This window comes from Achroia grisella, unplaced genomic scaffold, assembly GCF_030625045.1.
Source record: "Achroia grisella isolate CSIRO2021 unplaced genomic scaffold, CSIRO_AGI_Agris_v1 utg413, whole genome shotgun sequence".
Lineage (NCBI taxonomy): Eukaryota > Metazoa > Arthropoda > Insecta > Lepidoptera > Pyralidae > Achroia > Achroia grisella.
Window position 1 is genome coordinate 1,000,701 of NW_026712846.1, and position 17,868 is coordinate 1,018,568.

The following is a 17,868-nucleotide window of genomic DNA, read 5'->3' on the forward strand; positions in this document are numbered from 1 at the left end:
AAAGGGAGGGTCCCATGCGATTTATTTGCGATGGTCTGCCGATGATATATTTAATTACACCACTGGCTATATTATAATAATTACAAATTAATAATGTTTAAATTCTGTACAAGTTATAATATAAGTTAATTTTAACTATGTAACTGAACTAATATTAGATAAGTATGAATCTTTGTTATTTTCTTTTAATTCTATCGGTTTTATACCAAAGAACCATTTATATTTTATATTCTTTGTTGAACTCTCTATTTTTGTATACCTAAGTATAATATAATTATATATTTGGATCGAAAACAAATAAATTTTAACTACACCTTTTATTTCCGTTAATAAATTAATACTTTCATTTCATGCAGAAGTACTGAATAACTATTTGTGCCGTTCCACCATACGAATAAATACTATTCACATCAAAAATCGATCATGTGTACGTAAGTCTGTAAGGCGGATAATATAGATCACTATTAATTTTTGGTTCAATACTGACTTTGCTATTCAGGGGAAGCTAGAGCCTATTTTCTATATAAATTAGAAACACCGTATTATTGCCCGGTGAAGCTGTAAAGTCCAGCTGCGGTCGACAGCATTATTAATATTATGTTATCTGTGATTATAGTAATAAAAAAAGTAAACAAACTAGAGTTAATTATGAATACGAAGTTATTTTAGTTTTCTCTGAAAATACAGTATAAAGTTACATTCTTGTTGTTGTACATAGTCCGGATATACCTAAGTACCTACGCCAGGTTATACAGATATACCTACAAAGTGATTTGTTATAGCAAGTAGAGCGACATATATATATTGGAAGTATCTTTATAGTATTTTGTTACTTGTGAAAAACAAACTAAACTCTTTATTTATTAACACAAGCTAAACGCTGCACGCTGTTTAAATATTCTAGCCTTTCCTGAATAAACGACAGTAATTCTTAATGTTTTATATTAACCACTTTTACCTATTATGCCTTATTTCTTCCTCAGAGCAAATTAAGTCTATAGATAATACCAATATTAAAAAGGTAAGGTTTGTAAATATGTATGTTTCGTAATCTCCCGTACTGATTCGATTTGGAATTTTTTTATTTTTTTATAGCTCATACAGCCCGTAAGGCTAGTATCTATAACATCACGCTTATGACTAATAGGAGCAGAGCTACAGTCCAAAACGTTACAAAAGCAGGGAAAATATGAAGCAGATGAAGTCGGGTGCACCTATTACATCGTATAATATAATATAATTAAACTACACATATCAAACTCTTACTAACTTTATTGTAACTTTATCTATATATTAACTCAACAGCACAGTATGTTTACACAGAAATAATACATATAAAGAAGACAAAAATTATAATAAAAACAATACAAAACGTCATTCAATAAACGAGTTTCACCCGAATTTGAATATTATTTCTTTTGCCCTACTCTTAATTTTAATATAAAACTACATATCTACTTTAAATTTATATAATATATTTACCTATACACATACTCTGTAATAACTAAACTAAACTTGGAAAATAGTCTCAAGCCCTTTTAAGATGCATTACTTTGAAATTGTTTATAAAAGAAAATATTACAAAACAATATGGATAATATTATAAATTAATTATTATACTTTAAACACCGAAAATATTAAAAGTATAAATAAAATTACTGACGTGTCAAGTCTCACACCATGTAAATGATATATTTCAATTATAAAGAAATTATATTTATATGTATTAAGATATTTCTCCCAAATCTTTTATTAAAAACTACCATTTTCCACGGCACATTCAACCTTATAGTAATAATTTTCATAACAAATCTACTAAACTTGTAAAAAAATTATTGCGATTTTTTAAATATTAGGTACATTATAATTTCTAATAGAGTAATAATAACCTCCAATAATATATTAAATGCATACATACATAAGCAGTATAAATATAGTAAATAAATTATAAAATGTGTGTGTCCGTATTAACTTACAAATTCCATTTTATCAAATCCTGGTACTTGAGAATTGTCTTAAAACGACAATATTATAAAAATTTTGTAACGCTAATTAGTCTATGGAACTACAGATAAATCACTGGAATGTAGTGACACTACACATCGAGTCTATGGTAAGGAATATCGGTACCAACACAATGTGACTTCATTTCAACATTCGCCGTCTGTGTTGCTACAGTCTTAAAAGTCTTCGAAACTCTTGCCTGCACACTTATGGACTTAGTCATCTTTAGTTTAGGAAGTCTAACTCTTTTATCTTGGTACCGACAAGCCTCAGTTCCGCAGTCTCCGGAGAAGCGCTCGAAGCGCTTTGGCTCGCCGCTAGGAGCATCCATGCCGCTGCATCCAGCCGGTGTAGCGTGCTACATCAGCTTGCGTGACGGTGCGGCGGGTCTTGCCGACTGCTGCGTCCAAATCTTCCTTGGTCACAGGCGCTTCTAGCTCTGAACGTTTCAGCTTACGAATTTGCTCTGGACTCTTGCCGGCTATTTTGCGACGCATCGTCATCATTGCTGCATCTCTGTAAAAGGCGAAGTATTTTTATAGTTGCATACAATCTAGTTATCCACTTAATGATGTTGTAACTTATAAATACAATATACCAAATTTATTTAAATTAAAATAAATAAATGACATATTTTACTTTTATTACTGGATTTGGAACACAACACTAAAACGTCTAAAATTAATCAAAAGTATAATATCCATAGTAATATTATAAATTTAAACATGTGTCTTAAACGACCTTAATCGACGTCGGACATACTAGGCTACCTGTATCTAAAAAAACAGCGCGGGTACCAAACTATGCACTACATAAACTTTTGACCTTCTATACAGTCTTTCCAATATCTTATTATCATAATTTCACATTTTTGAATATCTATGCATACCAACTATACAAGAAATCTTTATTCGTATTTTTTTCTAGTATAATTACAAACATTATAACTTAGCATATGTACACATAATTTACCTGCATAAATTGCAGATATCTGAACCACTGAACCCGTCGAGCCTGGCTGCCAATTCTGACAAATCTACATCATCTGATAATAGCACCTCTCGAAGACATAACTTGAGCAATTTCACGCGTGTTGATTCTAGAAATGCGAAGTGTCATAAAGTATATCTACACAACAACTTTAAATATTTTATATAAATACTCATCTACTGCTCTATGATTTGTTCAGGACATTTTCCGTCTATGCTACTATTGTAAAGATTTGGTACTTTGCTTCTACTAACTAACTCCTTTTACAATATAAACAAAACAATTTTGAAACTTCCTTCACCCAGACACAAAATCTGATCAAATAGAACATTTCAGCCTCTTGTGCACGCCTTTTTTTTATAACCCTAGCGTTCAGTTCTGTTAGCTACTTCAGTTGAGAAGAACTGGCAAGAAACTCAACTGGTACAATTGTTATATGTAAGTGAAATTTATAGTTATAATTAGCTGATATCATTGGATGCATTTTGATAAAACAAATTAGCTCTCTACAATAAGAACATTGGAAGAAACACACTCTTGGAAACATTTTAAATATGACATTCTACAGGTATTTCATAAGCAGTATATAAACCTGAATGAATTCGTTAAATAAAAATATTACAAACTTCAAACAGACTAAGATTTTGAAAATTCTTACAGCAAAGGAAATAAACATAATGTTTATTTCCTTGTCCGTAAGAATTATTGCGCGGACAAAATAGTCATAAAATGCAATAGCTATGTAATAAATTGAACACCAAAGCATACCATCTGGAAGTCCTACATAAATTCTCTTTTCGAATCTTCTTCTGAATGCTTCGTCTATATCCCATGGATGATTTGTTGCTGCCAGTACCATTATAATCTTGTCGCTATTGCTAAAAAAATGCAATAAATGTAATGTAATGCAGTAATGTAGAACTCAAGTAGCCTATTATTACAAATCATCATAGCCGTATGCTTGTTTACCACCATGGTGGTGAAAAAAACGAAAGTAGGTACATTACATACATCCATATTTAAATGGGCTGTATGTCCTGCAAGACTGGAAGGACGACTATTTTAAAGACATGAATATTCTAACACAGTCGAAAAACAATTTTATAAGTAACTTATATCTCACAAAGCAGCAGCAAGGCCGTCCATTTGAATCAGTAGTTCCGCCTTGAACCTCCGCGAGGCTTCATGCTCGGAGTCGGCCCCTCGAACCGCGCATAGAGAATCCACTTCGTCCAGAAATATTGTACTTGGCGCATAGAAGGATGCCTGAAATTTATATTACAATTGACAGAGTATTTGACAACAAAAATATTTTAAAATAACAAAACCCAGAATTTTTTTAATATCAACGGAAATCGAAATAACGGCGGTCTGCGCTGAGTGTTGAAATCCTAAACATTGCCCTTAGGTCAAAGTAGTATCCGTCAAGGAGGAGTAGGCCTTCATCTGCTCCAAAATGCGAGTTTGGAGTACTCTCTGCACTCGCTCCCATTGTTGTCCGGTGGAGCTGTAAACTATTTGCAGGAGTCGTTATATTTACGACTAACAATCCCACTTGTTTTTCTAGCAACAAGCAGCTATAAACTACAGCTGCTATAGATGGAAGATATAGTAGTGAAATTATGTATTAGGTGTGCTTGATATATTACTTCAGAAACATTAAAAGTTTATAAAACAATATTCAATACAAACCATGTCAAATAACAATCTGACGAGCTTTTCGGAATCGCCTCTATACTTGGACGTTAGTGTTGCAGATGACACGTTAAAAAACGTGGTTCTGCATTCGGTCGCTACTGCACGTGCTAACAATGTCTTCCCTGTTCCCGGAGGACCTGTTAGCAGTACACCCTTCCAAGGTCTTCGGATGCCCTGCAATGACAAACAAACAGAAAATTAAAAAGACGTCATAGAGAGTTATTGTAACGAGGTAGATTTTAAACAAATTGCGCATCTTTGTTGCAGCTACATATTTCAGGCGCCAACCAGCTTGCATTGTAAGTGAAACTATTATTAAGTATTATGTATATAGACAACGTTGTTCATCAGCTTGTTTTAGATAATTTTGAATCAAACTTCTATATATAGGTAATTGGAATTTACAGGAAAAGCAATCTTAAAATAATGTTATATACTTACGAAGTTTTGGTAATCACGTCAATAATTCGTGAAGTATATTTTGTTCTATTTTCTCGAAGAAAGTAATGTCAAAAATGTGTAAGTAATTGCCAACTTGAAAGGGTAAACAAGTGAACGGCATACGATGGTATCGCTCACGCGAATGCCTAATTTAAAGTAGGTCTTACTGCGATTGGTGAGGTAATTACAAAACTAGTACGATGTCCTGAATATTAAAGCTGTGAATTGTGCCTTTTGGGATTTATAGACGGGTAAAACTGTAGCAAGAAATTATTAGTAGCCGTCGCCATGAACATCACTACAGACGACGCGTTATCAAATGACACCAGTGATACCACTCATGCATTGCCTAGAGGACTAAGATGTCATATCTCTTATCATTTAATATCATAAACAAATGGAAGAGAAAAACAAAATCACCTTAAAATAATCAGGCATAACAAGAGGCAAAACCATTGCTTCTTGTAGAACTGACTTTGCATCGTCCAAACCTATTACATCCTTCCAACGAACGTCTGGATTCTTCTGTAATATATCTCTTTCTAGAGTTTCGACAAGATGTAATTCATATCCAGCGGTGTCAAAGACTTTTTCATCTTTTTCCGGTATCGTTATATCGATGCCTTCACCGGGAATATCTTTTCGCATAGTAGGTTTGATGGGCACTAGCTGTCTTCCCCTGGATCTTGGCATTCTTTCGACTGATCTGCATTTTCTGCCACTTCCAACAGATGAAGTTGTGGAAGAAGTCTTCCGGGCAACAATTGAAGGCAATGTTGGTTGGATGTCCGGATCTCTTCTACGTAATGTACCCGCCCATTTTTCAGTTGTTGGATCTGTCTGCTTCACCTGGTCTACAGTTTGTTCTTGAAATGAGTTTGCTTGAGTTGGTCTGACCACTGTAAAATTTATATATGGAAGAATTGTAATGCAACGAATCCAAATTTTTTTGCTGTCTGTATTTAATTGCTGTCTGAATAGCCAATACTGAAAGCTTCGCGTTACTTAGGCAATATGATGGATACACGTGTGTATTTTTCTGATATATTGTTACACATTTTTTGCTCTATCGTGTAATGTTAGCACAGAGAAATTAATATTCTATTGAAAAAAACAATTGGCCACATGCCAATTGTTTTTTTTTCTGTTTTTTGTTTAAACAAATTATTTATTTAACTTTGCAAAAGGTAATAGTGCATTTGGTGGACTTAACATCATGTAATATTTTCTACTATTACTTCTCAACCATAGGCACCACCTATGTTCCTCCTCGTGTTTGATGTATTCAACATACTTGAGTTGGAGATTTAAACTACATTAATGAAAGTTGAAGTATGGAGTCTAATTAAGTAAATTTATTATATATCTACTACACGTATATAAAATTCTCGTGTCACAATGTTGGATGCCATACTTCGAAACGGCTTATTGCTTATTTTTTTTTATATTTTATGGACAAAATTTAATTTTTCTATGATGTTCCATTAAAAGTATATACAACCAAAAATTTAAACCCTTCTACCATCAATCCCTATTAAAAAACCTAATAGCAATATAAATTTATATGGCAAAACTATGTTTGTCAGATCAGTTAGTTACATATACACTAGTATTATACAATACTAATTGAAAAACACCACAAAATTCTAGTATTTAAACCTTGTGTAGGTGGATGCCGAGTACCATTAGCAGCATGAGTATCAGGCTGGGTAGGCTTCGTTCTCTCCCGTCTCACTTCGCCCCTCTCCGTCCGGAGACCATCTCGAGGGGGATCCTGACTATTTCTATTGTCTCCGTTCCTTCGAGTGGTCATCCTCGCAAAACCGAAGGGTTGAAGACTCTCTGCCATCATTCGATCCATCATACGAGCCATTTGGTGGAATCCTGATGATGGACTGTAAAAAAGTTACCCATTTTGTATTTTTATTATTTACATAATATATGTTTACATAAGTGTAAATAATCATTTTGTTCATTGTAGATCTTTACGGTAAAAGACAATTTTATACAAAATGAAGTTCTGAATGACGTTAATAAATATTGGATTACAGATTAGAGTAAATGTATACAATATCACTTTATACTCCAAGATCCATATTTACACATATTATAGATGGGACAGTCTGTCCAGTCTGTCCGACTACTAACTAAACGACTTAACGGATATTCATGATTTGTCGTAAAGATAAAATGCTTCAGAAGGAAATAGTTTATCTTTAGCCCAAATCATCTATATTTTATCTCAAAAATTTAATTTGTCAGCTTACACTGCTAGTTGTTCACTGCAAGACTTAAGAATATATTTTTTCTATATCACCCCATCACTATAATATAAAAAACGCTGCTTTGATATTTCTCTGAGTCTACTTAAAAAAATATTATTCATTTAAGCTAAATAATATGCAATAAAGATGTTCGATTTTTATATCTCACATACCCTAAAGTCGGAGAATGTTCAAAATATTGTCTCAGCCCCCCAATGTTGGGGTACAGGAAATCTCCAAATCCAAATTCCATCTTCTTTAATACGCGTCGGGCATTTATTAAAAACATAAGTATATCTATTGGTACCGATAAGGTCACTGGAGGTCACGGTGCATAATTTTTCAGCTATGGCATAAAGGAAAGTGTGTCATATGTTTTACCGGATTGAAAAATAATCGTGTGCTATTTGACAGGTTTGTTTTGAGGCGGTCGTCATGGTAACGCGTTTGCGGAAACTGACCGCTGTTTGTTGCGTATGGCGATGTCATTACGGCTTTATAAGGCTACGTTTACACGAGACAATTTCTCTTTAAGATTTTTCAATATTTTGAACATCGAATTACTATTTATATTTATTATAGATATAACATTTGAGTGTCGTAGCCTATACTTTATTGCACACAAAAGTCTAATGAAAAATTCAAATCTGACCTAAACCAAAACATAACTTTCTATGTCAATTAATATATCTGACAAACTTCTACCCGCATGATATTTGTAGCTTATATGTTATTCTGATATATAAGCTATACTACTGTAAAGTTTCATAAAAACCGTTTAGTAGTTTCTGCGTGAAAGAGTAACATAAATCCATTCATACTTAAAAACTTTCGTGTTTATAATATTAGAAAAATTGACACTCTGGTGAAGGTAACAGCGTTAACAAAACCATAAAACTATTCTGAGAGACAGCGGTAGAATCACTTTGGTGCTATGTTGGATTAAAAATATATTTAAATAAAAACGGCTGAATGTATTGGGATGAATTTTACAGAATAAGGTTGTTTTAGGTATGTGGGTCAACATATAGGTTAAATAATTATTAAAAATATACATTAAAAGGATAAGATAGCAAATTTTTCTTACTAATTTTACTACTCAATTTCCTATTGTTAATTAAATTATTGATAAAATGATAGGTGGCGACTATGGATGTATGTATAAAACCTTTATTTCGTCTTTGATTATTATAAATACCACTCTCTACAAATGTTCATTCATGGCGTGTAAAGTCGCGGGGATCGCTAGTTTAAAAAAAAAGGAGTTACTGGCTATTTTCGTCAATTGCAGATTATACAATATGCGACAATTATACGCTCGACGAAAGTCGTCTCATACTAAATCTGCTTTACCATCCACTCACAATCAAATAGCAACCCTATTACATGCCCACACTGTACAATATTAAAAAATTGTTACCGCGACTGAAAATAGCTTACGAAAGGCCCTTGACTGGTCTAGTTTTGGCCGATGTCATTAATCATATTTTTACCCAATTTTATTTTGATTTACTGATATACGGGTACCTAAATGCTTGTGCTTAATCCTTACTTATAGATATGAAAATTTGTTGTCTAAGTAAGAAACAAATTTTGAATACTACCCCATGGCTTATAACTAGTAGGTACACCTATATGATTAACACTATACTTTCATCTTAAATGGTAGGTATTATCACAGATAAGATATGGTACTATAAAGGGTAAGACGTAATATTTTGTTTGTAATAGATAAATCTGTTATGGCTGGTTAATTTTGCCATTCAAGTAATTATTTATTTAAGTTTATAAATTTTGCTCTTTGGCAGTTTGTATTCACACAAAATCTTAATATTGTAATGCTGAACAATTATTTTTAAAAGAGCAACATGCAATTTCTACTTCTTCTTCTTGTGATGCTTTCCGAATGAGTGATAGAATCGATAAGTAAATGACTATTCAACAGTGTTTATATTAAGGTTATTTGAATAAAAAATATTTCTATTTCTATTAACTTTTGGTTATTCAAACCGGGACTATATCTACCACCTTTCTATTAATCTTAGAGTTTCAGAAACCACTTTTGTCTGGAAGCAGAAAAACCACTAAAATATTTATTATTATTATTTCCTGAATTCAAATGACCTGTAAAAACTCATTACGCAGTGCGGCTGAAATATAATTACAACCTTGTGAAAACAAAGGCAGCCTTCATCGTTTCCCTTGAAAAAACACCCTGCACCTGTAAAGGTAAACGAACTCGATGTTTATCCATTGACGAAATGGGGGTAAACTTGACGGGCTCGGGGAATGTGTGTCAGAGGTGAATGACTAGACAGTAGACATATGGAAGGGTCAGTGACCCACTCATTCATTTCCAATGCAATCGATTCAATCGATGTAGAGTAATAATTAATCCGTCTAATTAACCACGTGGATTTACTGTGGCTATTTTCGTAGATACATTAAGACTTGAGATGCTGTTTTGTATTGGAAACCTTTACATTGTATTAAACGAAGTCGTTTCCGCTGTCTGTTCGCTTAGAACGTTTAAACTACGTAACGGATTTTAATGCAGTTTTTGGCTATAGATAGAGTTATTAAAGTAGAAGGTTTACCTACATGTATATCCGTCTGAAAAAGGGGCGGGTAGCTAGTATTTTATATAACGGGAATATACCATGATCATGTTTTTATAAACCCTCGATATTTCGGCTACATAATACGTACTAATTATCAAATCGTGAAAAAAAATAACTGTATCTAAGAGTAAGACTTTTGAAGTATATTTCTTGCTATGAAACTACTTATAAAAAAGTAGGATCTTAATATTTTTTGTAATTAATAAATCATGTCATAATTGTTTTAATTATAATATTATAATAATGTAATTTTATACAAAAATAGACCATTCGAATTTTAAGAATATGTTATTACATATACAAATATATATTTCCAATAGTATATGAATACTTTGGAAGTTCTCTATTTTTCTTCGAAATGTTTCTGACCTAATTATATATTGTGGTGTATTGAGAACCCCGCTATAGATAGGTAAAACAATATACTTCAAGTTACCATTGCAACCTTATAAAATACATTTTATTACAGTCTAAGCTCATTCTTTTGGTTTCTTCTGTTAAATCTGCATTCCGACTGGTTTGTAGAATAATAAAATAATACTGGTCAGAAGTAAGTACATATTTAGAATTTAGTTTATTTATATAAAGATTACTTTCATTATTTAATAGTCCGATGACTTATAGAATATTAAATTCATTTGCTACATTCTGTAATGCTATATTCCTTCCTACTTAATTTTAAAAAAATCTACCACAATAAAAATGGCAGCCCACAATTAAATTCCCGCTGAAAACGATATGAAAATGACTGGTAATTGCATGGTACCGAGTAGCTACATTTTACAAGCGAGAATACTTGCTTATGCTTTAGAAGCAGAACCGACAGACCTTGTCCTGTCATAATATGAAAATTGAATTCGCAATTAACGTATCCAATGTCCCGAAAAAATTTTTAAATTTTTTTGAAAGATCCTGCTCCTGAGAGTAGAAGAGTACTGTTATATAGGCTGATGACTCCATAGTTAGCAAAGTACCATGTCAGTTGATCTACACGCGATTACCCCTGGAAACCAACGTAATAAATTCCTGGTGAATTTGTCACGATGAGCCAAGTGACCTGACCTCTCATCTTATCATCCTCCACTGGTGCCAAGCCAGTGTAAACCGTTAGCGCAGTTCGGTGAACCATTTCATTATCATGCATTAAAAAACCTCCTGATAATAACAAACAACAAGAAAGAAAAAATAAAGGAAAAAATAAATTCATTTTTATGTATAGGTTGTTAGGTGCCTTTCAAATTGGTGACACGTCTATTCTTCATAATTATCATTGGCTCACCAGATAGAAAGTTATAACCTTTGCCTATATACATGCACAGAATCGCAGACGATACAATTTACATTTAAAGCCTTAAAGACTAATTCATTTTTATATATCCACCGATCTTTACCGGTAAATTTTTCATAAAGTGTTTGGTGACTGCCGGATTAGAACACAAGACTTTTGAACATAGATCAGAGTAGCAACTTTAGCCTCCCAGGACTAGCCTATAAAATAACTGCTTTTTCTTTTCTCTTAAGCTGATTATTTTCTAATTCACTAGTTCAGTACAGTAATATGTTGATAAAAATTTCAATTTTCTAGGTAATTGCAATGAAAAACATGCTAACGTCCAAATATGGTAACTGTCACCTATAGATATACCTACATGAATAGCATCATGGACATCACGTTATCATAACACCCGTGATACCGCTAACCAAATCTGCAACCTACCAAAACACAGCTTACACAGCATGCTGCAAGCGGTTGAAATACGAGTCAGTCTTGGTGAATGCTTGCGTATCCCATGGCCAGCGATTATGTCGAGGAGGAACAGTCGTCAGGTTTTTAGCAGGTAGGAGTCCGGCAGTATCCATAAGGGAATGGTTCTCCATGATGGATTTTCCTGACGTGAAAAAAAAAAAAAAAAAAAAAAAAAAAAAAAAAAAAAAAAAAAAAAAAAAAAAAAAACACATGCAGACTTTTTGCAGACTTTTTAGAGTCTAATTTGATAATAAGAAGGTATAATTCGTTATTTATATTTGTAACAATCATCTGTTCCAAATAATAATGAAGTCATCAACTAAGAATTGCCTATCTCTTTCTGAAAATAATCCTTTATCCAGTTTATTAATTAATGTGTAATTTTATCATTACATACAGGATATGACATCTTTACGTTATAAAAGTGTCAATTCTATTTCAAGATCAATTGGATAATGAGGTGCGTAAATGAAAATGAACTCTGAGTAGTACGCCCACTGTTCAATTTGTTTTATTAAGATGGATAAATCGGGTAGGGTTGACAACCATACATACATATCAACCATACATCCCTTGTAATATTTGAACAGCGACTGTATGTATGTTCTATTTTCACGTCTAAATAGATAATTTTTTGTTTCGAGGCAGATTAGATATTAGCAAGGAACATATGTCGTGAAAATAAAACTTGTAAAGGTGAAACAATCATGGATTTCTCTAGTAAATTAGTAGACTAGGATAAAGCTATACTTTTGCCATCTAGAACAGCTTATAGGAAGGTTGTTGCATAATTTTATTACATTAATGATAATAACCGTTGATATTTCACAAAGACCATCTAGTCCGAAGCTAAACAGTTCTTGTCTTATAGACAACTAGATGTACTAGAATACTGATAAAAATACTTAAATACATATTTTAAATAGATACATACATAACATACAACAAAACATATAGACCAATACAAACAATAATATAATGCAAATGTTTGTGCAGTTAAACGTTTATAAAGCAGCGATTCTGCGACAATTGGACGTCAGGCGGTGAGTTAAACCGTTAGATCATCGAAGGCGTCCCATATGTAACTGAAATGGCAAACAACTTGAAGGTAAATGGCAGCCTTCTCCTATACAGAAAAACAGCACCACGGACATCACGTTTTGTGACATCCGTGACTAAGCCTTGTCAAGTGACATGCCACTATGCCCTGTAATTTTACTATTATGCTACAGCTTACAAAGCAACTTGGAATGTAAGTTTTTCGTCACCACATTACCCTGTCCTGGACATTGTCGTTAGAAGTCTTGCACTCCATCATGTTTCTTTCAACTACATTCCCTTAGTCTCCATTTCCCTTTTCGACCACGGAAAAATGTAGATGGTGATGGTACGGATACTAAACTAAGACCATCTGACGAAGTTAGGCAATTTTGCGCTCCGGCATAGTGGAGATTTCTTAATCAATCGATATCTATATATTATTATGTGATGCAAAAATTTTGTACTCCTTTTTATGAAAATCATGCGGACTGAGGACCTAAACGACGAATTTTAGCTCACTTAAACGTTACATAGTGCAAGTGTAATATGCGAATATTTTTTTAATTATTCATAAAAAATACATTAAACCAATAAGAAAAAACATTATATACTCTACCATGAATTTGACACACACACTTATATACTCTTTTGTTTATTGTTAAAGTCTATGGTCAAATTGAAAATAGACTAATATAATTTGTCTATAGTCTTACTGTGTTTGTCTTTTACAATAGAACATTAATAAATTTATAATTTAAATTAATTATGGTCGAATTTCAACAACCGATGACCATTAGTTACAATAAACCTAAACATTCGAGACCAAATCATACAATATGATCAATAGAAACCTATTTTGTCAGAACACTAAACGGGGGAGGGGGTCCCACATAACCGCAATAGATTCTGATGACGCATGTTCTGAACACCCCAACGTGCCCCATTAGATACAATTAGTCTGAATATATAACAAAGGCATTAGGCATTCTCTGTCTAATACAAACACTAGAACTTCAATTACTACAGCATATATTAATATACCTATACTAAAACATAAATCTGAAGATATCTTGTACGTTTGTTTGAACTGGTTAATCTATGGAAATATTGGTAGGATTCGAATAAAACCTTTCGCCATATGACAATCCAATTCTTGAGGAAGCTTATCTGGCTATTAAACAACCCGTTACGACTTACAGAGGCTGAGTGGTTACTCGGCAAATAAAAATGCACGATAAGGGAAGAACGCAGAAGAAACACGGAATGCTATGCGAAATGAAATTGTTGATGATTTCTTTTAAACGCCGACTGAAATAACTTTGCTTTAATATATAATAAATATCATTTTATAAATATTACATGTATTGCCTTAAAACTCTATATTGTTACTACTAATGGATGCTTGCAATGCGATATAATTTTCATTACATAGACACAGTTATATATCAAGACCGCGATGAATTAAATCCTCATGCTTTCAGTCCAGTTATATTGTTCTTGTATTAGACAGGTAGATAATGGGATCACCGTTCTCACATCATCCATAAAATAATACGGAGTAGTACTACTTGAGTACTACGGAGGTTTATTTGTATAAAATCATTTGCATAGATACTTACGTCTTATTTTTACTACCTAGCAGCTTGTTGTGTAAAGCTTTTACACTAAGAATACTTAATTGTAACAGATTAAAAATGATGATACATTTGAGAGATTGAGCCGTACGACTACCAATTGCAGCTGTGAAAGTAGAAGAAGTCTATAAATAATACAGAAGTATGGCATCTTAGTACTAGTAGATTATGAAGCCATATGGAAGCGGATGATAGACGATTATTTTGAAGTTGAAATATGTAAAGTTTTTGTCACGTTTGTAAGCGGCCAGTCATTATAAAGAGAGGAGAGACTTTTACTATGCAATTTACCTACTTAATAGGAAAAGAGGTGTTGATGAAATTATTATTGTATATATTATACATATGACACCATATATGAATATATAATAGTATCCTGTACACATGTAATTCTTTTCTTTCCACTTCATTTCAAGTTTTAGTGTATTGTTGTCACCTTGTATCGATTTAAGATATAGGTACTTTATGGTTCTATAAGGGCATTTCATAATCTTGGCAATTTCACTTTTATTTTTGCCTTTTTCATGCAACAACTCTCTCTCTGTCGTCTATTATGATGTATATAATATGTATTAGTAAGTTTATTTATTTATGCTTATAAAATGTATGTAAGTGTTAATCAATATAGTGTCTAGTGCGCACCGTACCTTCTCTCTCTATATAATCTGTCAACACCACGATGTCTGTAAGTGATTGCTAATAGCAATAAGATCGCCTTTTGTAAATCATTTTTTTATTGTACTGTACTTATTGTTCTTTGTATATGTGTGTGCAATAAAAAGTTATTATTATAATTATTAACTACTAGATTTTTAATACTAATTCACAGCGCTTATGCATTTTTCTAGGTTTTTATAAACTGCCTCACGTAAAACAACAACCTACCATAATTTGTCGACAGTTCTTCACACATGATGAATCGTAGTAAACTATAAAATTGCCTATAAATACTCTTTTTTACTTTGAAGCATATGTATATATACACATGAATATATATAAACAAACGCACTTGTTACTAAGAAATGGTTCTGTTCATTGTCGCGAAACCTTGCGTGTGGCCTACAAAGCAGGTCACACTGAATTACACAGTAATTTTATATACCCACTACAATTACCGTTCACATCTCGCTCAAGGATCTTATAAAGTTGAACAATAAAAAAGGATTGGTTGCGATTATTTATATCACTTTCATAAATGATATAACCGAATATCCCGTCTGTGTCAATCTTTGTCTCTACATACAGGTTCTGATGACTATTAAAACGAGTAAAAGATGGAAATTGAGAAAGATGGGAAAGAAACAAAATGTAACATCTAATAATTATGTAAATATATAATATATATTAACTATAAAAAGTTAGCTACTTGTACAACGTTGTTGTATCTTTGACTCTTCACAGATATAGCGTGAAGTGTCAAAAGTGCGAAGTACGTTAAAATTCCTGAAATTTTCCAAATTCCTGAGGAATTTTCTTCTTCATTTTATGTTCCGTGAAAAATGTCTACACAGGCTTTTTACTAGAAAACAATAAAAAAAATGGACGTAATCGATTTCTGAAGTTATGGCATGTTTAAAGAGAACAGGAATTTATTTTTTATAAAAGCCCCAACTCAGGTCTACACCTAAGAAGTTATGAGATCAAATGATCAAATATTAAAAAAAATCTCTCGATTATAATTCAATTAATCAAATGATTAAATACGAAAAACTTTATCTTGATTATAATATCAGAAAAAAATAATTAATTGGAGATACGGCGGAAAAATTAATTAAAATAATATTACTCAGAATGTTAACAATACCTAACCAATAATTAAAAAATATACTAACAATTAAAATAATTTAATGTAATAAATTTAATTACATTAAGATATAATAGTATTCAAGAGATTACGTGTATTGTAAATTACACGCAATTGTAAATTCTGTTGGCCACTTATTAATGAATGGTATTTATTGTAAAAACCCTTCCATGTTCGTGTCGGATACCCATTAAAGGGGTTCCATATCTCTATAAGTTAATCAATGTAAAATGTACTAAACAATCTTGCGTTTCATTTACTGAGAGCCGCCATTGTTTGACTGAAATTTAAAATTGGCCAAAGGCGTCTTAAACTTGCTACTTGTGTACGTATGGTACGTAGATTAGAGAGTGTAGAGTTATTGAGAAACTCCTTTAATATTAGCAGATTTGTTTGCTTTTCTGTTCCGTAATTAAAAATATAATTCTATATATATATATCAACTTGCTGTTAACATTCAATATTTATACAAATGAATTGTCTCTCAACATATTCATACAATAGATTTTGACTTATTGTTACCTCTTTTACTTTATGAAGAACGATAGTTGTTGCTTGCGACTTTCTCTGCTTTTTTTGTGATAAAGGATATCCTATGTCTGTCCTCTTGATACTATCAATCTTTCTATCTGTCATTAAGATACGTTCAGACATTTAGTCATGAAAAGGTAAGAATAACAGACAGACAATAATTCGTTTTTATAATACCAGTTTAGATTTAATTTAAAATATAAAAATATATTATATAAATATTTTTTAACAAATATTTAATAATTAGTATACAGACAGACATAGACAGTATACAGAAACCCATTTCATTATATTGCTAATAAACAAATCATGCAATTACTCTTAAAACTTCTTACCATCCGAGGTCCCAAGCTGAATGGAAAGCAGGATGTGCAGCCATGGCTCCTAAAGGCACTCCAAACCCGAACTCTATCTTTACAGCATCATCCGATCTCCTTGGCCAGGATCCGTGAACGTTTTCCCTAGGTTCACTTCCGTTTCCAGTCTTTGTGTCGTTCGTCATATTAAATATTAAAATTCTAAAGTTTAATATTATTTATTACACTTCGCTTCACTATAAATTATAAAAAAAAAAATAATGAAATTATTTAATATAAATTTACATTTATTAAAACTTTTTTTTGTTACTAAACATGTAAAGTTATAAACAAGGACATGTGTAGGACGTGTGTGAGGTGAAGTAACAAAACGTGGCGTTGAAACGAGTCTACGTAGCTACGCCGCGCTACGACCGTCCAAGGCGACTGCCCGGCCACTACCATACAATATTACAGTCCGCGGCCGCTACCACGGTCCTGTCTCACCGTCCACCATTCAGTTGTGACGGCCGATGACCGTCTCAATGCCGGCACCCCTTCATTAGCATTTTATAATGTCCTAAATCTAGTTGTAAACGAATAGTTTTGATGTTATAATGTAGAGCGAGGCATACTGATGTTCTATTACTGGCTATAATGAATTTTAAGTAATATTATAAGTACAAAAGTGAGTTTATATATTATATATTTCAGACCTTAACGGCTTATATTAATTATAATTTGTTTTTATGATTTACAGATGTTAAACAAGATTTGTTTTCAAATATAGGTTATTT

General features: G+C 32.4%; 1 protein-coding gene across 3 annotated transcripts; it reads right to left on the reverse strand.

Annotated features, from left to right (window-relative positions):
- Positions 1 to 1,953: 1,953 nt before the first annotated feature.
- Positions 1,954 to 17,322, reverse strand: LOC131844747 (katanin p60 ATPase-containing subunit A1-like). 3 transcript variants are annotated; one of them, XM_059193707.1, is made up of 8 exons: positions 17,111 to 17,322; positions 6,817 to 7,028; positions 5,554 to 6,032; positions 4,687 to 4,866; positions 4,118 to 4,260; positions 3,763 to 3,872; positions 2,977 to 3,103; positions 1,954 to 2,520 (listed from the first exon to the last, which is right to left on the reverse strand). In XM_059193707.1, the coding sequence occupies exons 1-8, from the start codon at positions 17,275 to 17,277 to the stop codon at positions 2,322 to 2,324; spliced, it is 1,617 nt and encodes a 538-aa protein (XP_059049690.1). In that variant the 5' UTR covers positions 17,278 to 17,322; the 3' UTR covers positions 1,954 to 2,321. The 3 variants fall into 3 exon arrangements, with proteins under 3 accessions (XP_059049690.1, XP_059049689.1, XP_059049691.1); XM_059193706.1 differs by having other exon boundaries at positions 6,793 to 7,028; positions 17,111 to 17,321; XM_059193708.1 differs by lacking the exon at positions 17,111 to 17,322 and adding an exon at positions 7,571 to 7,821 and having other exon boundaries at positions 6,793 to 7,028.
- Between the last annotated feature and the right edge of the window lie 546 nt (positions 17,323 to 17,868).